General features: G+C 41.8%; 1 protein-coding gene across 1 annotated transcript in view; it reads right to left on the bottom strand.

Moving 5' to 3' along the window:
* Positions 1 to 25,931, bottom strand: part of Pde11a (phosphodiesterase 11A) — a 535,125-nt gene that overhangs the window by 26,277 nt on the left and 482,917 nt on the right. The window contains exons 16-19 of the mRNA XM_004634726.3: positions 24,171 to 24,248; positions 18,012 to 18,075; positions 11,465 to 11,539; positions 7,446 to 7,529 (exon numbers count right to left, since the gene is read on the bottom strand). Coding sequence (XP_004634783.1) covers positions 7,446 to 7,529; positions 11,465 to 11,539; positions 18,012 to 18,075; positions 24,171 to 24,248 — 301 coding nt within the window. The remainder of the gene's footprint in view (positions 1 to 7,445; positions 7,530 to 11,464; positions 11,540 to 18,011; positions 18,076 to 24,170; positions 24,249 to 25,931) is intronic.

Raw genomic sequence — 25,931 nt, 5'->3', positions numbered from 1 at the left:
AAAAAAAAGAAAAAAAAGAGGCGCTAAATCAGCTTTCAAATATGCTCTCTAGAGAAACCAGCAAGTGATGTCAGAGGAGACAGCATTCCAAGCCTTGTGTGGACTTTTGTTTTAGTGACTTTTAGTTTAATGACTTCAATGCAGAAATATTCTAAAAAAGAGTTGTTTATGTTGATCAGTTGGATACAGAGAAGTAGATCTTATCTTAAATTTGGTTCTCTAAGACCTTATTAGGAAGTATATATATATATTTTTTTTTTCTAGATTCTAGAATTTAATACTGATTCATGACAGTAGTGTTTAAACTCACAAAATACATCTGAATAGACTAGATTAAGTGCTACTGTATAAAAGATTTTGGGATTACATTGCATGAAATAAAACAAATTAAAGGCCACTTTGTTTATAAGAAAATGTACCTAGAGCTGTTTTGTGTTGTCAAGTCAAATTGATTTTTGGAGGTAGAAAATTCGCTACAAAGTCAAACATGTTGACAAATTCTGGAAGAACTGCATCCTGTAGGAGGCAGGAGGTGTCTTGAATGTCACTGTCCTTGTATTCATAAGCCTTCCACGTGCTCCAGCACTTTATCAGATATAGCATATTATTTTCTGATATTTGTATTGACACCTATTAGGCACAGAAGAACCTGAATAGTCTTAGTCCAAGAAACCTAAAATTATAATCCTGAGAAATTTAGTGCATTGTACTTTCTTGAAGCCATACATATACAATGTCCCACATAATTTATTGAAATCCAGGTATGATATATGCCAGCTCAATCTATTAACTTGAGTATTACAATAACTACAAGATTACATTCTCCAGCAATGCTGGGTCAAAGAAAATTTAATGTATTTCCTAGCTGAAACTAGTCAAAGCCCTAAAAATTCACAGCTATAAACTTGTCATTTACAATAGAATTAAGGGTCAATTCAACCATGATGAGAACTAAACCACTTTCTAAAAAGATATCATAGGCCATATACTTTAGATTATGGGCAGGAATATAATAGTACATACCCCAGTGAAAGATTTTTATATTTATAGGTGATAACTTCAAATGACATTATCACCTTACTTGGCACATTGCACTGCTTATAATTAATCTGTGGCAATGAATCTCACTATCTGCTTCTCTGCATCTTCATTGATTTGTTCAGCAAACATTTGCCAAGCAGCACTAATGCGCTACACATTGTGCTGGGTGCCAGGCACAGGCTGGTCCCCAGAAGCATGTCCTACTTGGAAAAGACATAGACAGACAGACAGTCCCAGGGCAGGGCTATGTGTGACTGGGAAGAGGTGGACAGAGTGCTAGCAATGGCATGTTGAGCAGGACCGAAGGTTCTACTGAGGTGGCATTTTGGGCGAATGTCTTGCAGCTGGGGTGCAGGGGAAGAAGACAAAGGATGCTTGGCCATGGAAGTGAGCAGGAGACAGGGGGGAGGGGCTGCCAAGGAGTGGGAGTGCGGAATGGAAAGAGGCCGTAGTGATAAACTGCAGTCTGGAGGGTGGCTTCCGTTTGGTGGCCGTAATCTCAGGTGTTTAAGCAGGAGATGACGTGCTCAGATGTTTTATTTCTTTCTTTTCATTAAGGAAGGTCATTCTAGTATACGCCTGAGATAGAGGGTGTTGTAAATGTCATTAAAATGGATTCTTTTAAATGTTTATATGTGAATGTTTATATTTAGTAATAGAATATCTTTTAGGTAAACAGGTTTTACTATTAGCACCCGGCAGGGCAGCTATGTAAGGAGAATTTCCTTGGCTTGGACAAGCAAAAAAACTTCGAAATCTAAACACTTGGCAGGGAAGGAGACAGGGTGAAAGAACAGAGGAGTGGGGGTGAGAGACCAAAGAAGTGAAAGGGAGGAGAATGGAAAGGGGGCCTTTCAGTTCCTGGATATTGGGGAAAAACCCTGAAGGTGCTTGTCCTCTTGTCCTCTCCATCTCAAATCCTAATGCAGGAAAACGACAAAGTCTTCCTATAACAAGCTAGCACTACTCAGTGAACACATCAGAAAGGACTTAGGAAGCTGTGGAAACTGCAGAGTGATGGGAAAGTAGCCCCTGGCCTCACAGGGATGAGAAAATGTCAGGAGAACCAGGGGACTGGAATGGACCAGAATCCTCTGCGGGTGGGGGTGGGAAGGTGCTTGCCACAGAGGCTACCAGAAGGACCTGGGCTCAAGGGCAGGCGGGGCCAGCCAGAGCTCCAGGCAGGGCCCAGGAAGGGCTCATCACAGCCACACCCTCACCCCTCCTTTCCTGCTTCCTTCCCTCCCTCTTCCTTCTTTCCCTTTTTCCTGAGTTTTCTGAGTTATATACGATGTCATTTCACATGTGTTCCCTCCTTTATAAAAACAAATGAGAGACTGGCCCTAGCTCTCTCCCCTCATCCACAAGAGTACTAAATAAACATCACAGAGAAAACACTTCTAGGAAGCTCATTTGAGTGCTGTCCTTTTTCTTTAAAAAATATTCCATGGGCTGGTGAGATGGCTCAGTGGTCTAAAGCACCTACTTAGAACAAGCTTAGCAAAGCACAGGGACTGCAGTTCAATCCCCCAGCACAACATGCCAGCCAGCCCCGCCCTCTGGTGGGCTGAGCTGGCCACACACACACACACACACACACACACACAAATAAAATTAAAAAAAAAAATTCCATGAAGTTGTTTTTCTTCTTGCCCACATTCCTTTCCTTGTAGGCTCTTAGGAGGAGAGGATTCTTATGCTCTAACTGGTCACTCTGCAGCTGCTTTCCCTCCTCCTCCATCCCCTCTCCCCCTCTATCCTTGCTTTTTTTTCTTTTAAAGTCAGACACAAGCCATGAACCATCTGGGGAACGCTGAACTGTTTCTAAAGCACTTGTATCAGTGTCCAAAGAAACTGTTCTACAGTAGCACTTAGACCCTCTATTCCAATTTCCTATTTCTAACTCTCAGTTTCTATGTTTTCAAGTATATTATAAGGATACTTTTCCCTGCTTTTTCAGAAAGCATATTAATGCCTACCTCAGGTAGAATGTGATTTTCAAAGGGATCCCGACTACTAGAGCTAGAAAGAATGAAAAGTTATTGTCATCTTACCATTATAAGCACTGCCTGTTGCTGAAACCCTGTGACATGGAGTCACACTACTCTTCAGAAATTTTATTTCTCTTCATGGAGAGAGAGAATGATCCTGATAGATGCAGCTCAGTTCAAGGCTTTTTGCATTACCTCTGAGAAAAGCCATCTCAAAATCACAAACTGATTGGGATGAGCTAAATATCCCATTAAGCTCATAACATAAAAAGCCCTCAATCCTTAATAAACAGAAGGTTTGTAATGTCTTTATGCATCACTGTAGTTCTAGGTACACAGAAGTTTAAGTTGAGAATGAAAATAAGGAGCAAAAACTTGGTTTGTTCCTGGGAAGAGAAGCTCAGAATGATATTGTGACATCAGGGTTTCTGTTTATCCCTAAGGCTGGTGCAGCAACAACTTCAAAGTTTGATGGGTTTTTTTTTTTCCTTCTTCTTTTTTGTTTTTTTTTTTCCCCTCAAAGATGTTGAGCAGCAGGCTAATGGCTCCCCAGCAGGGTGCAAAGACAGCGGAAAGCATGGGAATCAGATGTCAATGTATTCCTCGGAGACACCCTGCCAGGACAGCGCTAACTAACCAGGCTTTAGGCTTCTCTGGGGGAACACACTTTGCTGGTTCCCTGCCCACCCCTGCTTTCTATGCTTCCTGATTAAAATGCTGTCACAGATAAATCATGACTTCTGCCTGTTGGGGCTATTTCCTTTCTTCCTTCCTCTATTTCCCAGAGCCTTGTGTTTTGTTTTTCTTTTTAAAGAAAAGTTTGGAAGCATCAGGTTAAAAAGATGAAGTTCTGGGACTGCTTACTCACATAAGCTCCTGTGTGCAGATATGTCTGGTCTCCCCGTGCCCTGTGACCATGCACAGGGCTGGAGCGTTCTCTGCACGTGGTCTTCCCACGTGGTCCGCGGTCCGCTGAGCGAGCTAAGGCAACACTTCAAGTGCTTGTCCTCTTTCTTCACACAGGATGGAATCAATCAACGTGTTTTCAATCCGTGTGTGGGCCTTGGTAAAGGGCCCACACATCATTTATGTTTTCATATACTGTATTTTAGCTGCTTTCAGTCAATCTCTTGATTACTTTAGTGATTTCCTAGTGAATAGATATTAGAGGACGGAAATTCCTCTTCTGTCCCCTGTGTATCTCAAGTTGACTGGGAATTGAGGCTATCCCAATTCCCAGAGAAGAGCTACGATTTTACATGCAGTGGTTATCCAAACACACTGGTATGGGTTTCTTCTCAGGCATAAGAATGAGGGGCCCTTCGTGGCCATTTCACTCTGGCCTCAAAGAGGAACAAAACTGAGCAAGCAGGAGCACACACAGCAAGTATGTGATCTATGAGAATGCGTGACAAGCACAAGTGTTGTAGAACTGTGACGTTAAACGGACTTACTCAGTGCAAGCAAAGTCTAGACACTGTGCAGAATCCTATCTGTAGCTCTTACCCAGATACATGTTGCCCTGAGCTTCCCCTGGCTCCCTGATCTGCCCCCCTCCAACACAGAGCAGCCTCCAGTGTTGCAGTTTCCACCCCTGCCTGGCCCACAGGAGGGAGGACCACTGTCTCTATGACCCTGTGCCTGCTTTTGCTTCACTGGGAGGTTTTTTTTTGCCATCCATAAGCACTGCTTTTAGTTTCAGGGTTTGGTTATTAAAGGGCACATTCTTTGTCTCACATGTGTCTTTTTGGCATATATCTTGGTCAACTCAGCAAGGCCAAAGTGGGTTCTTGTACTCTATGCTTCAGAGCGGGTCCTCTTAGCCTACCCACAGCAGGGATTCCTACTATCTATATACTTCCCTATGTGTGGCCTCCTTGTTATTGCACCGGTGAATTCAAAACCCCAAACTGGCCTTTAAGCAGCAACCACAGCTGCCTCAGATACTTGCTTTAGTGACTAGTATTCTGTCCTCATCTTTGTAAACTGACCTTGACATTTCTTGCTTGTCATTTCCTCAAGATTGGCTCTTCCCCTTATTGGTGATTCTTGCCCAGGGACTGATGCCACTTCAACAATTGCTGGAAGATTATTTGATTAAATAGGTGGAAGAAAAACCCCATAGCACGAGATGGAACAAGATAGGCCATAAAGAGACAATCTAAACTCGTACCACAGTTCCATTTTGTGTATGCTTTCAAACATGGATTTCAAAGCCTTGTAAAAAATTTACAGATGAAACAAGGAAATTAAAAATTCAGTGGTGATAAATTTTAAAAAGGCAAGGCTTTGTCCTTTGTTAAATGGGATGATACCAGCAGTAAGTATGACTATGAACATGTGCAAACAGATCTTTCCATGGGTCCCTTGAGGATGACACATTTCTTCCCAGGGATGAAAAACAGTGGGAGAAATGGCCACCAAAATTGGAGGGAAGAGGTCAAAAGGCCACTATACCAAAACCAAGGTCATGGATGAGCAGAACACAGCTCTAATTTGGCAGGAGCATCACCTATCACCTGCCTTAGCCTTTCTCTGTTAATTTTCTAGGGATCAAAATAGCAGGTATATTTAGAGTAAAATATTAAAAATCAGGCTGGTATGTAATATTGCAAAGTAATATTAGTCCTTGATATTTTCAGTTTAACTTCCAGTAACTTCTTTTTTAACCTGAAGGTTTCAAAGCATGTCATAGGAAGTATATGATAAGCCCAAATAGTTGTGAGTTGGTAATGAAACAAATCGGTATTCAAAGTTCATGAGGACCCTTTATGGCATTTACAATAACAAGTCACATAAGAAGAGTGTGGATATTTTAGTTCACTTCAATAGGGCTCTGCAAGTAGTATCCCATATTAAATAGCCCCACAAATACAAGACTCCATAGTTATAAGCTGTACTCCCAGTAAAAGAAGTTACTGCCAGAATAATGTACTCTTCCATTTATTGCCTAAGTTTGCACAGGAAATGGAATAACATTAAAAAATGATCCATTGTGGGTAGTCAAGGTCAATTTACAAGCAAGACAGCTGACCCAGCAGCTGTGGGCTTCGCCCATGGAGCCCAGCTTCTTTAGCAGCATCAAGGGGGGGTGAAAAGCAAACAGAAGACAGAGTTGATGATCCCGTTGTAATAAAGCATATATCATTCTTGAGTTTTTGCTCATATTTCATTATTAAATAAAAGAACATTATGATCATTTAGAACTAAAATAATTTATCTTAGATGATTCAAAAACTATATTTGGCTGATTTTATGTATCAGGGATTTAATGGATCATATAAAACAAAAAATGAATTTACTTTTGTTATTTATGGTAACTAAAAATTACATTTTCTTCTTCAAGACAATATTCTAATTTGCTTGTTTGTTTTCAGGGTACTGTGACAGGGCTCAGCAGTTCCTAACAGTACTGAAAATGAAGCAGTAGATACGTTAAGTTGAAACTTAATGGTTGTGAGGTCCTTAAAAAACAATACTGTGCTCTTAATGGAGTTATACAGACTGAGAAGCTAAAGAGATTTTGCTTTCCCTACACGCTTCTCCCTTTGAAGTTAGAAAAGCAGCTCAGCCTGATTGAGCTAGGTCGGGGGTAAGGAACTCACCAGGTTTTACAAATGAAAGCAAGTGCTTAGAAGCAGAATTAAGAGCCAATGCACACTAAACTGTTAAGTGTTATACCAGCCCTAATCTGTACTCAAAAAGTAGAGTGTGAACCATCAAAGCTGACACTGGTCTCCTTGCCAGGAGCAGGTTCTGCATGCCAGGCAGCAGAGCTAGAAGTCATTAGGATACCTTGCTCATAATTCAATGGTCGAACAACACCACATGCATCTCAGAAAGAGGCAAATTTTGCACATAGACAGTGCTTCTGTCAGTCTCCTGGCCCAGGCCATGGGGTCAGGGCAGGGAATCAAGCTTCATGGAGCCCTCATGTCTCACATGGTATTAATAAAAATAATAAAATCATAAATATTTAAAGAAGATTTCTATGGTCAAACATGTTTGAGAAATTCAGAGTTATGGTCCAGTAAATTTCTGCATGACATCTTTGAGCTTTCAAAATTTTAATATTTTAGTTATTAGGTCTGAGATCTGTTTTTGAAGAGAATAGGGTATTAGACTCTACTTGTGTTCCATAAGGCACAATTTGGGAAATACTAGGATGACCTCATTATTTCTGATATGAGGTAGACTAGGCCATGGAGAGTGCATCCTATGCAGCAGTTGAGAACTCAGGTCTCTAGTTTCCAACTCGGGTCAGCACTTCAAAGAAGACAAAATGCAGCCAGGATCTAAGCATCATATGTCTATTCTCTAGATCTCTGAAAACCAGTGCTTTCGAAAAGCCTTACAGGCTGTTCCTTTTCTGGCTCAGTCAGGACGTGCAGATGCTCCCAAATAAGCAATTACCTGATACAAAGGCATGCAGATGCTATCAATCCACTCCAACTGCAGCCGAGGTAATTCATCTTTCCGGTTCCGATCAAAAATAGCCTAGAAAGCAGAAGGACAATCGTACTTTATCACCCTGGAGTATTTTACAGGTGCTATTCAAACACTTTGCCACAGTGGTCCAATTTTTACCAAGTGAATACTCCACAAATCACAATCAGTCTTTACATGACTTTCTTTTCTTTTTATCTAAGATGAAAAATAAAGTATTCCTGTTTTTATGAGATTTGTAGGTGAATTTATTTGAACTTTATAGTACACAACACCTCGGGGCCAAAATCTGTCTTTAGATTCAGGTAAATGCTACTAAATCAAGTCATCAGGTCACTGGAAATTGGGTACAAGTCAAGGAGAATGAGGAATATTTTTTCACCACAAAAATAATACAGACTTTTATTTCTATAGTGAGAGAATGGGGTAGAATGGGTTAGATTGGGAACAAATTCTTTAAATTTTAAAATTTAAATTTGAAACCATGTTATTAAGTTTTAGGGTGCAATGTTAGTTTAGTTCTTGCATGTATTTTTCAACGAGTCTGTTATTAATAAATTCCCAAATATTTATCCATCATTAGATGAGTAATGGTAGGAGCCACTCCTTCATTCTCAATCTTTAAAATTTATGATGTTAAAAAAATAAAAAAATAAAGTTTGTGATGTTATGTCTGAAATATTTTAGGTATATTTTTGAGAAAAAGAAGTGATGTATTTGTGCTGGGTAGACTTGACAGAGAAAACCATCAGTTGGAACTAGAAAGTGCACATAGATGGCTTGCACAAATGCAGCCAATTGCACTGCAGAGGGAAAGTCCCTGTGTGCTGAGAAAGTGAGGCCAGGCCCTGAGGAACTACCTTAGGCCTTGTCAATCTGGAAGAATGCAGAACCTGCTCATGGCTTGCCTTGCCTTATTATCTTAGAGTAGGTTGTGTCTTTCTGCTACATAAAGTGTGGCATCCGTATCATTTTGGCATTCTAGTTGGTCCTCCCTTCTGTAGACTGTTCTTTCAATTCCTTTAATTTTCTTTTCATTTTGATAAAGTCCAATTTCATTTTGATGAAGTCTAATTTGACTCAATAACATCTCTGGGCCATTTGATCATTTATCTCTTGTACATCTGGCACCATGTCTAAGATACAACGGATAAAACAAGCCTAGAGAGTTGCCCTGTATTTTCTTTGAAGGGTCTTATTGCTTTAGTTGTTACACTTAGGTCTATGATCCAGTTTGAGTTTATTTGGGGTACAATAAACCAACCTCATTGTTTTTGCCCTTGAATAGCCTGCTGTTTCTGAGCTACACATTGAGAAGTTCCCCTGACTTCCCTGTCTTGACACTCATGTTGAAGTCAGTTGACCATAATTTTATTTCTGAACTTCTTAATAAATGCTCGGTGAGAGACAAGCAAACATCACCCTGTCCTGTGCTTTTCCTTTATAACTTTTTGCATCTTGTAATCCAGTATTAATCATTATTTACTTAGTCTACTTTCCCCACCAGCTGTCAAGGTCCCAAAGTGTAGGGAAAATACAGTGTTGTCCATTTCTTAATATACTGCCCAATGTCACACTTGACACGTGGGGTGCTGCAGCATATTTTACTGAATTGCTGCTTCTGATATCAGTCCTCTGGTGATGGTCCAGACTAGCCTTTGATCTCTAGGATCACAGCATCTGATGGGGCTTTGGGACAATTTTCCTCCTAAAAATAAAGGGGTAGTAAACACAGCAGGTGTTAGCTCCGGTTGCCTACTCTTCCAAAGCTTTCTGGAAAAGGACAGATGAGGTACATCCTGCCTCCCACGGCAGGTCATCAGCTATCTTAAGTAGCCTTTTATAAGCAAAGAGTGGCATTTAAAGCTGTTTTCCCACCACAAAATTAATTTAATTTACATCTTCAGAAAATGCCTCATCTGAGTCTACAGATGAAAGCTCCTTAGCAGGGCACTGCTGCACCTGCCTGCTCACCAGCCCTGGCCAGTTACTTGTATTTTCATTCAATGAAGTTACCTGTGGCCTGGCTGCACTGTAAGCCCTCCAGGGTATGTCTTTGAAACACATTTTAAAAGGAAGGAATATATATATATATATATATATATATATATATATATATATATAGTAGGTATGTCCTAGGTTTTACACATGAATTACAAGTATCATAATCTAGTATCTTTATTTTTAGAACCAAATTTGCTGAAAACATCAAAAAGAATAAAGCATGTTTTGAGCACTGCATAAAAAGATGTTTCTTTGAAAACTAAAATAATTGATGTGTGGTTCAATTGATATAATCTTTGGACCTTTTCTGGGTTAGCAACTTTTAAAAATAGTCAAAATGAGTAGGGTTGAGAGTTCTAACTTCATTTTTTTTTTTTTTTTTGCAGAACCAGGGATTGAACTCAGGCCCTTGTGCTTGCCAGGGAAGCACTTATTCCACTGAGCCATCTCCCCAGCCCCAAGAGTTCAAACTTCAAATGGGTGAAACTATCAAGCTAGGAGATGGCTCTGTTGCCTTCTCTTGCTTTTAAATGCCAACAAGGGAGAGTGCCTTAAAATGCAGAGATTTTACAAATAGCTCCAAATGGGGCCAGGGAGATGACTCAGTAGAATAAGCACTTCCCTGGCAAGCACAAGGGCCTGAGTTCAATCCCCAGTTCTGCAAAACAAAACAAAACCCAAATAGCTCCAAATGCGCAAGGCTTGGTTGATCTGAACCCTTAAGGACAGGCATTCTTGACAACTGATGCATTCCTTGAGCTTCCCGGAGCCTACTCTGCTGTGCTAACAGGCTTTCCCTACTCTGTACCACTTTCAGACCAGAGTTTTAGCTAATCACTCACTAAGAATAAAGAGGCTGCCCCCTCCCTGAGGGCGCTGACTGAAGCCTCCATGTCTTCTGTGTCCTGATGCGCAGGGACAGCAGCAGCCCAAGCCTATGGCAAGCATTCCCAAATAATAACTGATTGGATTATTTTGCTGAATTCACGCACCTACAATATTTAAATGGCAATGGAATACCCATCTCTGACAAAACTAAAGAAGGGGATATAAATGAAGGACCGTTTTGTATCTGTATATACAAAATAGTTAGGATAGATATATAGCTACTTTCTCTTCATTCAATGAGAAGAAAAATTTGTACTAATAGTGTTTGGACAGGCTATCATGTTTACATCTTGTACTATGAATAACCACTATGAAGACAACAATATGCAATGTATTAATTATTGAAACTGTCCTACTAACCTGTTTTGAAACTCTCATTGCTATTTGTTTCTCAGTAAAATTAATAAAAAAATAATTGAATGTGTGAGTCCCACATAAACAGCATACCAATGGGCAGAACTTAGTTCCCTAGGTGAAACTTTCCATTTTACAAACAAAGAAACAGGTTTGAAATGATTTGCTTTTGGGATTTTGTAAGTTTGAAATGCAAATCAACCCTAGCTCTTCAGGGGTGGACATTGTGCCCTTAAAGTTTTGCCATATTTCTAATCCAAAGCAGGCGTATATGACACGCTGGTACTGAGCTGTGAACCATCCTGATTCCACTCTGCGTGCTCTCCCCTGTGCCTACTTGTCCCATGGTGGGTGCTCAGGAAGCGCTTGTTAAGTAGCTTACTGCTCTTAATCAGAAACCTGGGAATCGGAGTATTGGTAGAAGGGTATTTAGTATGTATGTTTAATTAAAGGTTTAAACTTTGGGGAGTTCTTCCTTAAATCTGTTGCCAGTCTTTCCCATTTTCAAATTGTGATTTTGAGGTTTTTAAAAATGTCATTCTAAGAAAAAACCAAAAAACAATGGATAAGGATTTTTGGGGCCAGGGAGATGGCTCAGTGGAATAAGCGCTTCCCTGGCAAGCGCAAGGGCCTGAGTTCAATCCCTGGTTCCGCAAACAAACAAACAGACAAACAAACAAAAAACAATGGAAAAATGTCATTCTAAAGATAAATTCCTAATAATGACAGGGTGAACTTACTGAAGGAGTGAGTTTGAGCTCTGATCTCTCTCGATCTCCTTGTTCAAAGAACTCACTGGTTACAAGCTCAGCCACCTGCAACACAGGAAGATGTTAATTTATGTGTAGTTTGCCACAAGACTCAGACATTATTTCTAGCTCATGGACATGGTGATTATCTTCAACACAATCATTTAAAAAGCTTATGAGGAAGTACATTAACCTTTTCTGTTTAATGCTATTACAGAATTTAATCAATGAAACCGATGTGCTTTTAATGAGGAGAGTTATGCCGTGTATTTTTAGATTCCACCACAAACACTCCATATTTCCCTTCCTAACACTGGTATTCTTTTGCTCTTAGGAAGTACACACTCTGAATATCCTGCTCTCTGCTTCTTACTGTAACCAAGAGGTAGGACTAATGAGAGGCTCCCTGCTCATACCAGACTTTGTCATGAATTACAGTTTGAAGAACCTCGTCTTTGGGCTGCTTGTGTATTGAAAGCATTAATTTACAGTAGGGTGGGCTGGGGAGATGGCTCAGTAGAATAAGTGCTTCCTTGGCAAGCACAAGGGCCTGAGTTCAATCCCTGGTCCTGCCAAAAAAAAAAATTACAGTAGGCTGTTTTTGCTCTAAGCACAATAGACTTGCTTGGACCACAGAAACTTCTACATTCATACCTTTCATGCATTAGTGAAATTAGGGATCAGCACCCAATTCAGAGCAATTATTTTCTCTTCCCTCAGCCTAGACTTCTCAGGGTAGTTTGTGGGAAACATGCTGATATAACAGATGCCTGCTGAGCAACACTTTTCAGTAACAGTATAGTAAGCCTCTAGAAAATCTCTGCATGAACTGGCTGGATTTACAAAAGTAGAAAAAGAATTTCTAGACAATGATGGCAAGAAGACCTGGCTACTCAAACTAATTTTCCTCCATTTCACCCTCTTATAAATATCAGGTTCTTACATCTGGCAAAGGTGAGGTGCATTTGTTTGGTCAAGTATCTGGAATCAAGATCACTTACCTGGTGTAGCTAGAGAGGCGGGTCATAGGAAAAATGTAAACACAACACCAAACCTTCTCACACACACACAAATCTGAGTGTAGCAAGTATGTAGTCATTTACAAAGAAATTGTGCATCCATTAAGTTCATATTTCTAATAAACATGGGTTCTCATCAAGAATTTAACGACTTCAAAGTATTTGGAATCACCCTCTGGCCACTGGAGTTTCACTTGTCTGTGGCCTCTGCCACTATGTTTCCTTGCAGCACTCCTGGCCTCTCTCTTTTCCGTGGCCTTGCCTGTAAAGAAGAAATGGTCCCCTGAGGGTCTAGCTCATTAATTCAGTGCCCAGAACTCTCTCTCTGCTTGCTCTGAGGCTGAGCCTTTTATGTTAAGGAATGTAACTGCATATCAGGCACCCCAAGTAGGAGTCCTGTGCAGGTCCGTAGTCCCTGGAAAGCAGACATGAAAACAAAATCTTTCTGTCCTCTTCCTAACACAGTGCTGGGTGCCTCACCTGTGCATTTTGCACAGCTTCACTTATACCCCTGTTTTAATACTTAAAATTTCCACCATGAATATTAAGTGGCTCCTGATTGAAATTTTTATTAAAGAAGGAAATTAAGATGTTAATCAGGCCTAGGGGGAACCACTGGGGAAACCTACACACTTCAGGTCTTGTTTGTGAGGAAGAATAAGTGGGATAAACCCGGGGAAAAATAGTTTTGAGAAAAAACCTACAAATCAACATCCAGAAAGTTAGAAATGCATTTGTAGGGGCCGGGGAGGTGGCTCAGTAGGATAAGCGCTTGACTGGCAAACGCAAGAATCTGAGTTCAATCCCCGGTTCCGCAAAAAAAAAAAAAAAAAAAAAAAAAAAAAAAAAAAAAAAAAAAAAAAGAAATGCATTTGTAGTTTTAAAATAAAATGAGACTCTATACTGTTTGTTCCAAATGCTTATAAAACCAAGAAGTGAGTATAAGTTTAAACTAAACTACTCAATTTGGAGGTAAACCTGAATGAGATTTCCAGCTTAGACCTATGACAAGATTTCTGATGGAAGCACTTGCAAAAACATGTCTTCATGTTTTATTTCCCTGAGCTTTTATGTTTCCACACTTATCAGCAAATGTCACTTCCTAACAAAAATACTACTGTTTATATCTGAGACCGAGAAGACCACCTACCTGGTGGTGGGTCCTCCCAGTTGATCGAAGCTATCAGTGGGGAAATTGTGTTCTTTCCAAACACCTTTTCACTTCCCTGCCGCAAGTGGACCAGTGCACCTTTACTTTTTGATGTGCTATTTCACCAGGGGCTCGGAAGGGTCCTCATGCCTTATAACACTCCCTTTTCAGTCTCTATTTTCTCCCAACTCTCCTGACTTCCTTCTACCTCTAGCCCTGCGCCCCTGTCAGCCCTGTCACAGCAGCCACCCCAGCACTATGCTTTTCCTGCTAAGAGGCAAAGCTGCCTGTTTCTTCTCTGCAGTGCACTCTCTAGCTCTACCTCTGACATGGCAGGCACAGATGTTGAAAGATGCTGCAGAGTCACATGGCTTCTCAGTCACACAACTTTATGTGACTCCTGGTGACTTCAAATATGTCACACTGGAAATGAAATCAGTATTCATGTTGGAAAGAGCTTTATAAGAAAATTGCCTGACTGAATTAGACTGTGAGGTAGGCAAGAAATAAACTTCTACTTATGTTAAGCAACTGAAATTTCAGGACACATTTGTTAAACAGCAAAGCTGGGCCTAACCCTGACTAATTGAAAAGATGGTAAGGAAGCTAGGTGCTGATAATTTTTTAAAAGGATAAGAAAGAAAATGACCCAAAAATATGTGGCATTCCTTTGACGGCTAACATCAGATTAAGATGACAAACTAAGTTACATAATTTTGTAAATTATCTCTGAAACAAAGCTAATGTTCTTAATGAATTTACGGCATTAGGAGAAGAGATTGGAAAACAAATGTTCACAGCATGCAATGATTTCTATTGACTGTTTATATACATATTACTGGAATTGATCTTTGAAAAAGATCAGCAGGTTTATAACTAAGGCTGAAAAAGAACAGAAAAATTTAAAGTCTTGTAAACTTGGAAGGTGAAGCTACACCTCAACTCTAAACCATAAAAATTAAAATTATGGTCTGCTTTAAGTGACAGCGGTCAATTAAGATTTAATCTTGAATAAGAATACAATTAAGGGTATGGCCTGCACATCTACAGTTAAAAACTGTTAAATAACTAGGCAATGCATAATTTTTTTAAATTGGACAAAAATGGCTCAAAGAAATGATTTAATGACATGGTTTTCTTAGTGAAGCCTATGAGACCCATGATACTGGAAAGTAACTCATGCAAACAAAGACAGACAGAAAGAAATATGCTTACTGTATTTCTTTATTCTTGAATGTAAGGAAGCAAAGAGTAACAGACAATATAAGGTGCTTGTATAAAAGAGAACCATAGTTCTGGTTATTGGCAAGTGGAAATGAGAATTGGAGATAGAAATCTGAATGACATTTAAGAGCATCTTAAAGCTAAAGAAGCCACCAGCGTATAACTATGTAAAGTAAGCCCTGGCCCCTCAGCTTTCTTTGGGTGGGCAGCAGTCTGAGAAAGCTGCATGACCTTTAGATAATGCCAAGGAGGATAACAGTAGAGGAGCAATTTCCCAGGGAGAATCCAGAGACCTTAGAAAATAATGAAGTGGGAAGTACCTCCCAGGAATCGTGACCACCGCAGTGTGAAGGGCCCTCACAGTGCCGCCAGTGGGGCTTTGGAGCTGCCACGGCCCACTACCTACCAAATGTCGTTCATTTCTCCCCTCTGAGTGAGAGAGTGCTAGAAATGGTGTTCACTGTGTTCTCAGTGTGGTTAATCACTATCATGGATATGTGCAGGACTTTAATTTGCATCCAGACCTGTTGTACAAATGGGCACACCGCAGGTAGAAATTCTGGGTTTTGAGTTTGATGCCACAACTAAAGGAACATTTGGTGGTTTTTTTTCCCCCCTTTGGCTACAGGATGAGTATATTTTGTCTGCGAGGTTGGTGGAGAACAAGCTTGGGGATTAGATGAGCAAACTGTGGTAGTGATGATTTCACCAACTATCTCTGGCTTTCTGCTTGCTAGGTGCGTGAAAGGATTACCCAGTATGACAGCAGAGTGGGTTATGTGACCAGGTCAGACCAATGAACTGTGGAAGCGGGCATGGAATTGTCAGTGCAAGACGACCTGCATCCTCTGTCAGAATGATTCAGACAGGGGTGATCCATCAGTCCAGTCCAACACAAGGACGAGGAGGAACCTCCCAACCCTACATGCACAGGTTCATGAGCAATTAATATTGGTATTTTAAGCCACTGAGGTTTGGGTTCTAGCGTTATTGTAGTCTACTCTATGGACACATTTTGCATCATTTAAAAATACTGATTGATGTCTCCTATGTAGGAAAGCACAAAACGTCATAAAGAACAGAGGCTGGGCAGCTAATGTGCTAGGATTTATCTAAGCTCTACCTCCTACTGGTTAGAGGACCTCAGGGTACTTATCCTTTTAAGTCTCATCTTTTTCACTGGTGAGACAGGGAGAGTAACTGTTCTTATTCTCTAAAACCACCAAAAATTACCACAAACTTGGTGGCCAAGACAACAGGAATGTATTCTGTCATAATACTGGGGACCAGGAGTTCTACATCAGTCCCCTGGGCCGATGTCCTGGTGTCACTGTAGCTGTGGATTCTCTGGAGGCTTAAAGAGAAAGTGTGTTCCTAGGTCCTGGCAGTTTCTGATGGACGCCAGTATTCCTTGTCTCATGGCCATGTCTGTCCAATCTCTGCCTTACTTTTACACTGCCTTCTCTTCTCTGAACATGTGATCCCAGGTTCTCTCTTTTAAGGACATAGTGATTAGATTTAGGACCTGTGAGGATAATCCAGAATAATCTCTGTTGGATCCCTAGCAGTGCTTTAATCATACTCGCAAAGATACCCTTTCCTCCTAGGGTAATGTTTGCAGGATTCAGGGATTAGGACTTGATATTTTTACATGGCCGTTCTTAGCTATACCTACTTCAGAGGATTTTTCTTTTTTCTTTTTTTTAAATGTATTTAGTACAGGGTCTACAGGGTCTCACTACACAGATCAGACTCATAGTGATCCTCCTGTTTTCAGCCTCCCAAGTGCTGAGATTACAGGCGTGCTACCATGTCCCATATCAGTTGCCGTCTCAGTATACCCTGGGGGCAGGCTGGCACGGCACGCCGGGGATCGAACCCCGATCCCTGCGCTTCCCTAAGCAGGGGCTTTAGTCCACTGAGCTATATGGCCAGCCCCAAAGGATTTTTCTTTTTTTTTTTTGCGGAACCGGGGATTGAACTCAGGTCCTTGCGCTTGCCAGGGAAGTGCTTACTCCACTGAGCCATCTCCCCAGCCCCAAGGATTTTTCTTTTAAAGGATCAAATGAGATAATATACACAAAACACAAAGCAGTTATTTATTTTGGCGGAGCTGGGGATTGAACTCAGGCCTTTGTACTTGCCAGGCAAGTGCTTATTCTACTGAGCTATCTCCCTGGCCCCTTAAATGGGCCATTTTTTTTTTTTTTTTTTTTTTTTTTTTTTTTTTAATTTTAGGGCAGGGTCTACAGGGTGCTTAGGGTCTCACTACTAGATCAGACTCATAGTGATCTGCCTGTTTACAGCCTCCCAAATGCTGGGATGACAAGCATACACCACCACGTCCAGTCTTTCAGTTATTTATTGATATACAAGCATATGTTATTTTTCCTAAAATGTCAAGAATTAAGACACTGAATTGTTGTTTCTGAACCCACAGTCCCTATGAGTAGGTACCTCATGAAACTTATAGAGCTGGCCCTATAACTAGTCTCAGTACTCCAGAGACTGAGGTGGGAGGACCCTGGGACCCAGACCAACCTGAGCCCCATAATGAGATTTCTCAAAAATAAAAGAGAATAAATTTAGAGCTACCAATCCCTGAAAACTACCAGTAATCAAGGGTCTTGAGTTAGGTACTTACTTGATTGAAAACTATTGTTGCTGTAAAACTAATGTTTGGGGGCAGTAACCTCACAGGTATAAAAGGCATTATTTGTGGGTTTAAACTAAATTGAATACTGTACCCTTTGGCCACAGAGACCTCTGATGTCTATGCTGTACTTGTACTGAAAAGATAAAATTTACTTTTATTATTCAGATGTGAAAAGCAGGATCTTGCGCTAAGGCATTAATTATTCAAAAACACTGTCTTTGAAATGCTCGCCTTAAGAAACGTTCAAAATATTATTCAGATTTAGCACATTCCAAAAATCTTAGTGTGAGAAATACTACTGCTCCGCGGAAGCACAATGAAGAAAAGGCCCTGTAATAAACCATGTTGCGGCTGAGCCTGGCGCTGTTCTTTTACACCACGTTAATACTGATGCAAATTGAGGAGGGTTTCGCGCTGCAGCCGGGGCTCTGGGAATAGCCCCGCCCCCAGCCCTTCCTCTGCCGAGCTGCGCCATTAATCACCACTTGCCTGTCTCGAGATCTCCCACGGTTTGGTCACGGCTCCAAGGTCACAGGCTGTCATTAACATTGATCTGAAAAACAGAACCGAACAAAACTGCCTGAATAATCTTTTGTTGCATTCCTAAACAAACCCGTCCTAGATACATAAATAAATAAAATGGAAACGAAGCCAGCCGGCTCACATCTTCTTTCCCTCAACAAGGGCAGGACTGTTTATAGTTCCCCTGTCAGGCATCTCCATCATGCGGCCACTCTGTTTCAAAAGACAGAGCTCTCACACAGCCTCTGGTGGCCCTTTTGTTTTGCCAGCAGCAAATTCAGAAGGCAACGCGCAGCTTCCTCTATACCTGAGCCACGCAAGCTCTGTTTAAAATAATTTATAATGGACAATGTGATCTGAAAAAAAAAAACTGTAAGCAGGGGAATCAGTATAGAGCATTATATACATGGCTGATGAATCTATTTACCCACCTACTGCTGATTGATGGGGATGGAAGAAAACCCCTATCAGAGGCGAGGCACATGCCACATAAGGAGCGCCCTCATTTCATGGGCTCCACAGAGCTAGGATTTATGGGTGAGAGCCACACCGTTTCCTTCCAGTTTACTACCTGGCTCCCATCATGTTTTATAAGCATTATGAAGAAGAAACATACCCGGCTACAGCTTTCATTAATTTGAGCACGTAAGAAAGCACAGGAATGATCTCAATCAGATTTCTGAGGAACAAATTTAACTAGGACTCACACTGAACCTTGGAAACACCGGGAGTAATTCAAATTGTATATAGCTTATAACTCAGCGTTACGGGAAAGAGGAAAAGTAAGGCACACACTTTGTCCCAGGTCTGCTTTCTTTGTACTGAGAGCACAGTTTGTGATGAAAAGTAATTCAGGGCTCGAGCTGGGAAGTCCCATCTTGGAGGATGGTTTTTGGGAGAAAGAGGTTGCCAGAGTCAGAGGGAGCATTCCTGCTGTCAGGTGTTGACATTTTATACCCTGCTGGATCTCATCTCAGAGACACGTCTGCTGCCCAGATGGTGGAAGGGTGTCTTCCCAGGAGGTTTGTGTAGTTTCCTCAGGAAACCCCTCCAGCAAATCCGACAGAGTCCCAGGCAACAACAGGCCATTCAGGGCACAACTGGGCAGCCCTAAGCATCAGAAACCCTCTGAGTCAGAGCAACTTTCAAGATACATCTAACTCCAAACATCCCTGTGTTAAGAGCTATACAAAGAGACACATCAGTCTTTTCTTCAGTTTTAAACTTCCATAACAAGTTTTTTGGGGCCGGGCAAATAGCTCAGTGGATTAAAGTGCCTGCAAGCAGGCGCAGGGGCTGGGAGTTGGATCCCTGAGCCTGCCATGCCATCGCAGTCCCCCCAACCCCTAGGGTGTGCTGAGATGGCAATTAAGACTGGGTGTGGTAGTGTAAGCCTGTAATCCCAGCTCTTGGGAGGCTGTAAACAAGTGGATCACTAGGAGTCCAATCTAATAGTGAGACCCTGAACACCCTGTAGACCCTTCCCTAAAATATAAAAACAAACAAACAAAACCCAAGTCTTTGGACAGTGCTCATTGGGTGCCTTCTCCTGTGCTGAGTACTTTCCTAACACTAGCTAAATGAATCCTTCTCATGTCCCTCAGAGGCAGGTGATATTATTCTTGCATATAAATAAGTCATCAGAAAGATAGAGAGATTTTCCTAAGGTAAGTAAAAGATTCAGGACTTCATTTCTCCCAAACTTGCCAGACTCCGTCTCCATCTACTCCAAGGTCTCTCATCTTAGGCTCTACCCATGCCTGAGGGGAGAAGATCTGTAGAGTCTCCTTGAGGAAGTTAATTGGTTGGTCAACAAGTTTATTGAGTAATTGCTCGGGGTTCAGGTTAACAATAATTCTAACAGCTCACATTTATTTGGCAGCTACTTCAGTACTTCAGGGTGACAGCTATAGTTTTTATATGAGGTAAGGATCCTATTATCATCTCCATTTTACAGGTACAAAAGTGATGGCTCAGAGAGGCTAAGTAACTTTCCCACAGTTATACAGCAGGAAATGCCAAAGGCAGACTTAGAATTCATAAAGTCAGAAGAATCCATCCTCCAAAGGATACGCCACAGTGAAACAGAGAGTCTATCAGAGGAGGATGGAAGAGAAAGGGAAGTAGGATGAGTGGAATGGCTGATAGGCCCTTGGGAGTCAGTCAGGGCTGGGGAATCATCCAGTTGGTGATGCAAGCAAGACCTGGTTATACCTTTAAGAAGAAAACTACAGGTAGAGGATGTGAAGATGCTTTGAAGGAGTGGAAGGAGGGAAGGAAAGGAGCAGGAAGGAGAGGGGTTTGATAAAAGCCTAAAACTAGGAAGGGCAGGGAAAGGGTGGAAGGTTATAGAGGAAGAGTGGAAGGATGCCTGCAGTTGTCATATTTTTTAGATCTTACCTCTGCAAGATGTGGAGTTTCTAGAGCAATTTAAAGGAATAAACTTTCATTTTAAAGATGTAGGATACCCAAATTCAGTAAATATTTCATATAGGAATTGAAATTTGTGCTGACCACAAAAAAATTACACGTTTTGGTTTGCATGCTGTTTCACTGCTATAAATTTTGAACACGAACAAAAATCACAAACGGTGATTGGAAATGACAAAACATAAAATGCTCAAGTTATGCTTCTTCATCTTTCCCGCATGGTGCAATCGTTGCTTATTCTGTATGTCTTGGAAAGCAGGGGTGTGAAGTTCTGCAGGCTGGGGTGGGGGGAACTACACCCACACTGGGTTAGAAGCCTCCAAACAGAAATGATCCTTGAACACGCATCACAGAGCCCACCTTGCAGGGCCAGCTGGGTACCTGGGCAGTCTTAGTTTCAGCTTATTTTGCAATATGTGTTCAGTGCAAGGGTAAGCAAGAAGCATGTGCTAAATTGAAACTTTCATGAAAATTAATTTGATCCTTAACAGTAACCTCGGCAATTGTTTAGAGTTTATACCAACAAAAGATTTTCTCCAGGGAGGAGCAGGTCATAGCTGACTTTGTCTAGAGTTGCTGGCACATGGCAGTGATAAACAGCAAGCTGACTTTTGGCTGGTCTTATCACTATTCTTCGCTTCTCTACAGACAGTGCTCCTCTGAGCTCTGCCCTTGGTGCTACGCATGGTCAGAGTCTCACCATGAACAAAGGAGGCTGCGAGGCCAGATCTGGCGGCATAGGAGAGCGCTGGGCACAGCTCTATTATTATTATTTTTTTTAAAATGTATTTAGTATAGGGCCTATAGGGTCTCACTACACAGATCAGACTCCTACTGATCCTCCTGTTTTCAGCCTCCCAAGTGCTGGGATTACAGGTGCATGCCACGACGCCCAGTCTTAATCACTGTCTCCACTTGCCCTAGGGCAGGGCCAGCACATCAGGCCAGGGACTGAGCCCCAGTTCCTGAGTCTGCCTAAGCAGGCATTTTAGTCCACTGAGCTATCTGGCCAGCCCTACTGAGCTATTTTTATACAGATCTATTTTTATATTCTGTGTTTCCAAGTGAAACAGTTCTTCCTGAGAGGGTTCTCTGCCAAAAATCTGGAAAACCTCTGCAGGAAAACACCCAGGTGGAAACACAGCATGAACTGGCATTTTAGTAGTTGATCCCATGAGAGAGACCAGGGGCAGGACACAAGGTGGAAGTTGTTGAGAAGATGATGAGGCTGCTGAGGATCAGGCAAAGAGAACTGAATGTAGGACCTTTGGGGACTGTTGCCTGCAGAGAGGTGAAGAAGGACCAGAGGGACAAAGCAGGGAAGGAGCATTCTGGAAGAAGCAGAAATTCTAGGACAGCTTGGCTTTGCAGACACTAAGGCTTAAGGGACAGCTAAAAAAGGCCAGGTCAATGTAATTAAGGACCATAACACGACTGAGAAGGCTAAAGAGAACAAAGACTGTAGTGTTTGCTACTGGGAGGTTATCAGTGACTTTCACAAGCAGAAATCATGTGACACAGGCTTAATTCCTCAGTGGAGGAATGGATAAACACTCTGTGGTCACTCCATACCTGAATTACTATGCGATGAGAAAAACAGTGAGGTAGGGACATGAGAAAAACTACCAGGCACATGGTTAAGTGGAAAAGCAAGCACAGGTTGTCATTTAAATATATGCTCAATGTTCAGATGAACAAAAACTATTTTACTCTAAATGATATTTCTCCTAAGGGAACACAGACATGTAAACACTTCAGCAAACATCTGGAAAGACACAGTACATTGATAGGAAAGGTTGGCTGTGCAACCCTTCTAAGAATTGAGGGTGAAGTGCGAAGGAGATTGGGAATATAGCCCCAATGATTTATTTCATTATATTATTACCCATTATATTATCACCCATTATATTATCACCCATTATTTTTATTACCCAAAAATTATATAAAAACTCCTTTGCATGAAGATGGGTATGCTAAGTGAAGTGAGGGAGAGAACCAAAATGGCACCTGGGGAAGGGTAGTTTCAGGGATGATGTGTTGCTTAAGGAAGTAGAAACTTGTTTTTAAGTCTAGAAAGGTCATAAGGGCCTAAAAACTGGATTTTGAAAATGGAAGCCAAACCAATAATTGATACAGAGGGGTTAAAGGAATGTCTGGGTAGTTGAGGCCATGGAATTAGGGCGTGGTGGAGGTGGAGGTCTTGAAGAAAAGAAGGTTGCGCTCCCCTCCCCCACTCCTGGGGTGAAGGAAAGCAATATTAGAGAGGAGAGGCAGATGTCTAAGGTGCTTTGGTGAGAGGACCTCGGTCAATGATGAGTGAGGCGAGAGTGGACGGGAAGCACAGCAAAGCCCCATGTTTCAGGTTGGTATAGATGTTTTACATAGCAGATATGGGGACTGTGAGGGGACTTCATCTTAGAGAGAGTCCAGTGGCTGTCTGGCTGTCCTGCAGACACTGAGTGCTCTAACCCTAGTCTCACAAACCTCTCAGTAACCCTGGCAGTGTGAGAGTAAAAAACTGAGTCAGCAGGTCTGGGCCTGTGAGGTGGGCCTGTGAGGTGGGCCAGTGAGGTGAGCCAGTGAGGTGGGCCAGTGAGGTGAGCCAGTGAGGTGGGCCAGTGAGGTGAGCCAGTGAGGTGAGCCAGTGAGGTGGGCCTATGAGATGGGCCAGTGAGGTGGGTCAGTGATGTGGGTCTGTGAGGTGGGCCAGTGAGGTGGGTCTGTGGAGGTGGGCCAGTGAGGTGGGTCAGTGAGGTGGGCCTGTGTGGTGGGTTAGTGAGGTGGGCCTGTGAGATGGGCCAGTGAGGTAGGTCAGTGAGGTGGGCCTGTGAGGTGGGCCAGTGAGGTGGGCCTTTGAGATGGGCCTGTGAGGTGGGCCAGTGAGGTGAACCTGTGAGGTAGGCCTGTGAGGCAGAAGGGGGAGGGGTGAAATGAGGAGGAATGGAGCCTGGGATTCTGGAGGGCTATGGAAGGTGCCCTGTGACAACTATGCTTTGCTGCTGGCCTGTCTAAACAAGTGCCATATGAAGTTTAGAACAGACTCATTACTTCCATTGTCAAAATAATTCCAAATGGGGGGCTGGGGAGATGGCTCAGTGGAATAAGCACTTCCCTGGCAAGTGCAAGGGCCTGAGTTCAATTAAAAAACAAAATGAAACAAAACAAAAATCCAATTGGTTTGCTATTCCCAGAGTCTATTGTCTCTAAAGAAAAATAGAATTAATGCCCCACTTTTCTTTGTGCTTGGGTAACAATGAATTCTCGGTTAAGAAATCTCTTTCCATCAGGCATGGTGGCACATTTCTGTAATCCCTCAGGAGCCTGCGACAGGGGGATTGCCACAAGTTCGAGGCCAGCCTGGGCTATATAGTAAGTTCAACACCAGCTTCATACTCTTTCCTGACCCCAGGAAAATGAAGAAATCATAGCTGCTTGAAACTGAGTTAATCTGGACAACACTGTCTTATTCTGAAGGCAGGTTTATTGAAAGAAGGTAAAAATATAACAAATTATAAGACAAAAAGAGACATTTTTATCTTGCCTCTAGTTATTCAACTAATTTTTGGGATGTTGTAAATGTAGACTAAGACTTGTTACTTCAAAAATCACTGCTATGCTCTTAGAACTGTCAGAAAAATGCAGCTGAGTGTTCAAATAAAAATGAAAATAAAAACACAAACAAGAACTTTTTCTTACCGAAATACATCACGATGGTTTTGGATGTTCCAATCATATTCTCCTTTACTGACAAGTTCAAAGAATTCAGTTCTTCTCCTGCAGAAAAAATCAAATGAAGAAATAAAAGAAAAAATAACCCTAGAAATTAAACTTCAAGTCTGTGGGGTGACATAAACACATTTATGGGGGAAATATAAGACCACCTGAACCAAGTAACCTAATATTTGAAATCATGAGGCGAAAGCACAACCAAAACAAATCACTTTTTGAAATGTTGAGGCTTCAGGAAAAAGCCACAATCATTTCTGAATGTACTTACAACATTAGAGATCACAGAGACATAAAACCGAAAACAACATGGTCCTGCAGTTAGAGTTATGCTCTGCAGAGCCCTGTGACCCCCACTTGAAGTCCAGGGTGGGCGGTGGGAACAAAAAAAGAGCTGCAAAGGTTTCGGAATGCTCTTTGGTCACTCAACAGACAACTGAGCTGCGTGATGATCCAAGAGGAGACGTCAACTCTCTGGTAGTAAATTCAAGATACATTTTTATTCTCCAGGTTCTAAATATTTATTTATTTATTTTGTGTGTGTGTGTGGCCAGCTCAGCCCACCAGGGGGCGGGGCTGGCTGGCATGTGGTGCTGGGGGATTGAACCACGGTCCCTGTGTTTTGCTTAGTTTAACTTGTTCTAAGTAGGTGCTTTAGACCACTGAACCATCTCACCAGCCCCTCCAGGTTCTAAAATAAGTACTTCAGCTCATCAGAGCTTGAACACATAGTGTATGGAGCCAGGAGTAGCTGTGTTTCATTTCTCAGTCACCTACTGGCTGCGGAACTTTGAGATGAGGCATGGCCTCTCTGAGCCTCGGTTTCCTAGTGTCTCATATGGCAAGTGTATTTGCTAGCTTCCAGAGTTGCTGTGAGGATTCAATGAGAGGACATACGCAACATGTTTATCCCAGGTCTGAATGTCTTAAGTGATATATGGCTATCCCTATGGATAGACACTTGGAGATGTATAGATTCAGAAAAGACATAGAGGAACACCTTAAAGTGGTGAAAGTTGGGTGACTTATTCCTATTTTCAAAGCTAAACTTAATCTACTAATTACTTTTTTAAAATGTATTTAGTACAGGGTGTATAGGGTCTCACTCCGTAGATTGGACTCATAATGATTCTCCTGTTTTCAGCCTCCCAAGCGCTGGGATTACAGGCACCGCTATCATGCCCAGTCTCAATCGCCCTCTCAGCACTCCCCGGGGGCAGGGTCGGCACGGCACACTGGTCTAGTAATGACTTTTAATTTTTATAGCGATAAAAGGAAGAAAGAAGATATTATCATTTAAGAATCATCTCCCCAGTTTCCATCTCTTGGCACTGTGTAACAGGAGAGGAGTTCAACGATCCTAATCCTCTATTTCCCAATGCACATCCCACACAACACCAGTTGAAGAGCTGCTCCACGGGAAAAAATTCCCTGGCCACGTAGGTGTGAGAAATGTTGCCTGCGATAAATTTTTCTTGTGGACACCCACACTAGCCATATATATATATTTTTTTTATTGAGAAATAAATATGAGACAGTTTCACAGCTAATAGGACAGTTTTGATAGCCAATACACCGCACATTGTTATCTTCTTAGTGGTTATCCATAGTACAAGAAGCAGACAGGATATTCGGTCCAAACACTGTTAGTACACCTCTTTCTTCTCATTGAGCTAAGTGAAAGTAGCTGTAAATTTATCCTAACTATTTTGTATATATAAATACAAAATG

Source organism: Octodon degus, unplaced genomic scaffold (genome assembly GCF_000260255.1).
Source record: "Octodon degus isolate 3935 unplaced genomic scaffold, OctDeg1.0 scaffold00065, whole genome shotgun sequence".
In the NCBI taxonomy this organism is placed as follows: domain Eukaryota; kingdom Metazoa; phylum Chordata; class Mammalia; order Rodentia; family Octodontidae; genus Octodon; species Octodon degus.
The sequence above is the reverse complement of the archived record's forward strand: the minus strand, read 5'-3'. Positions and strand labels throughout refer to the sequence as shown.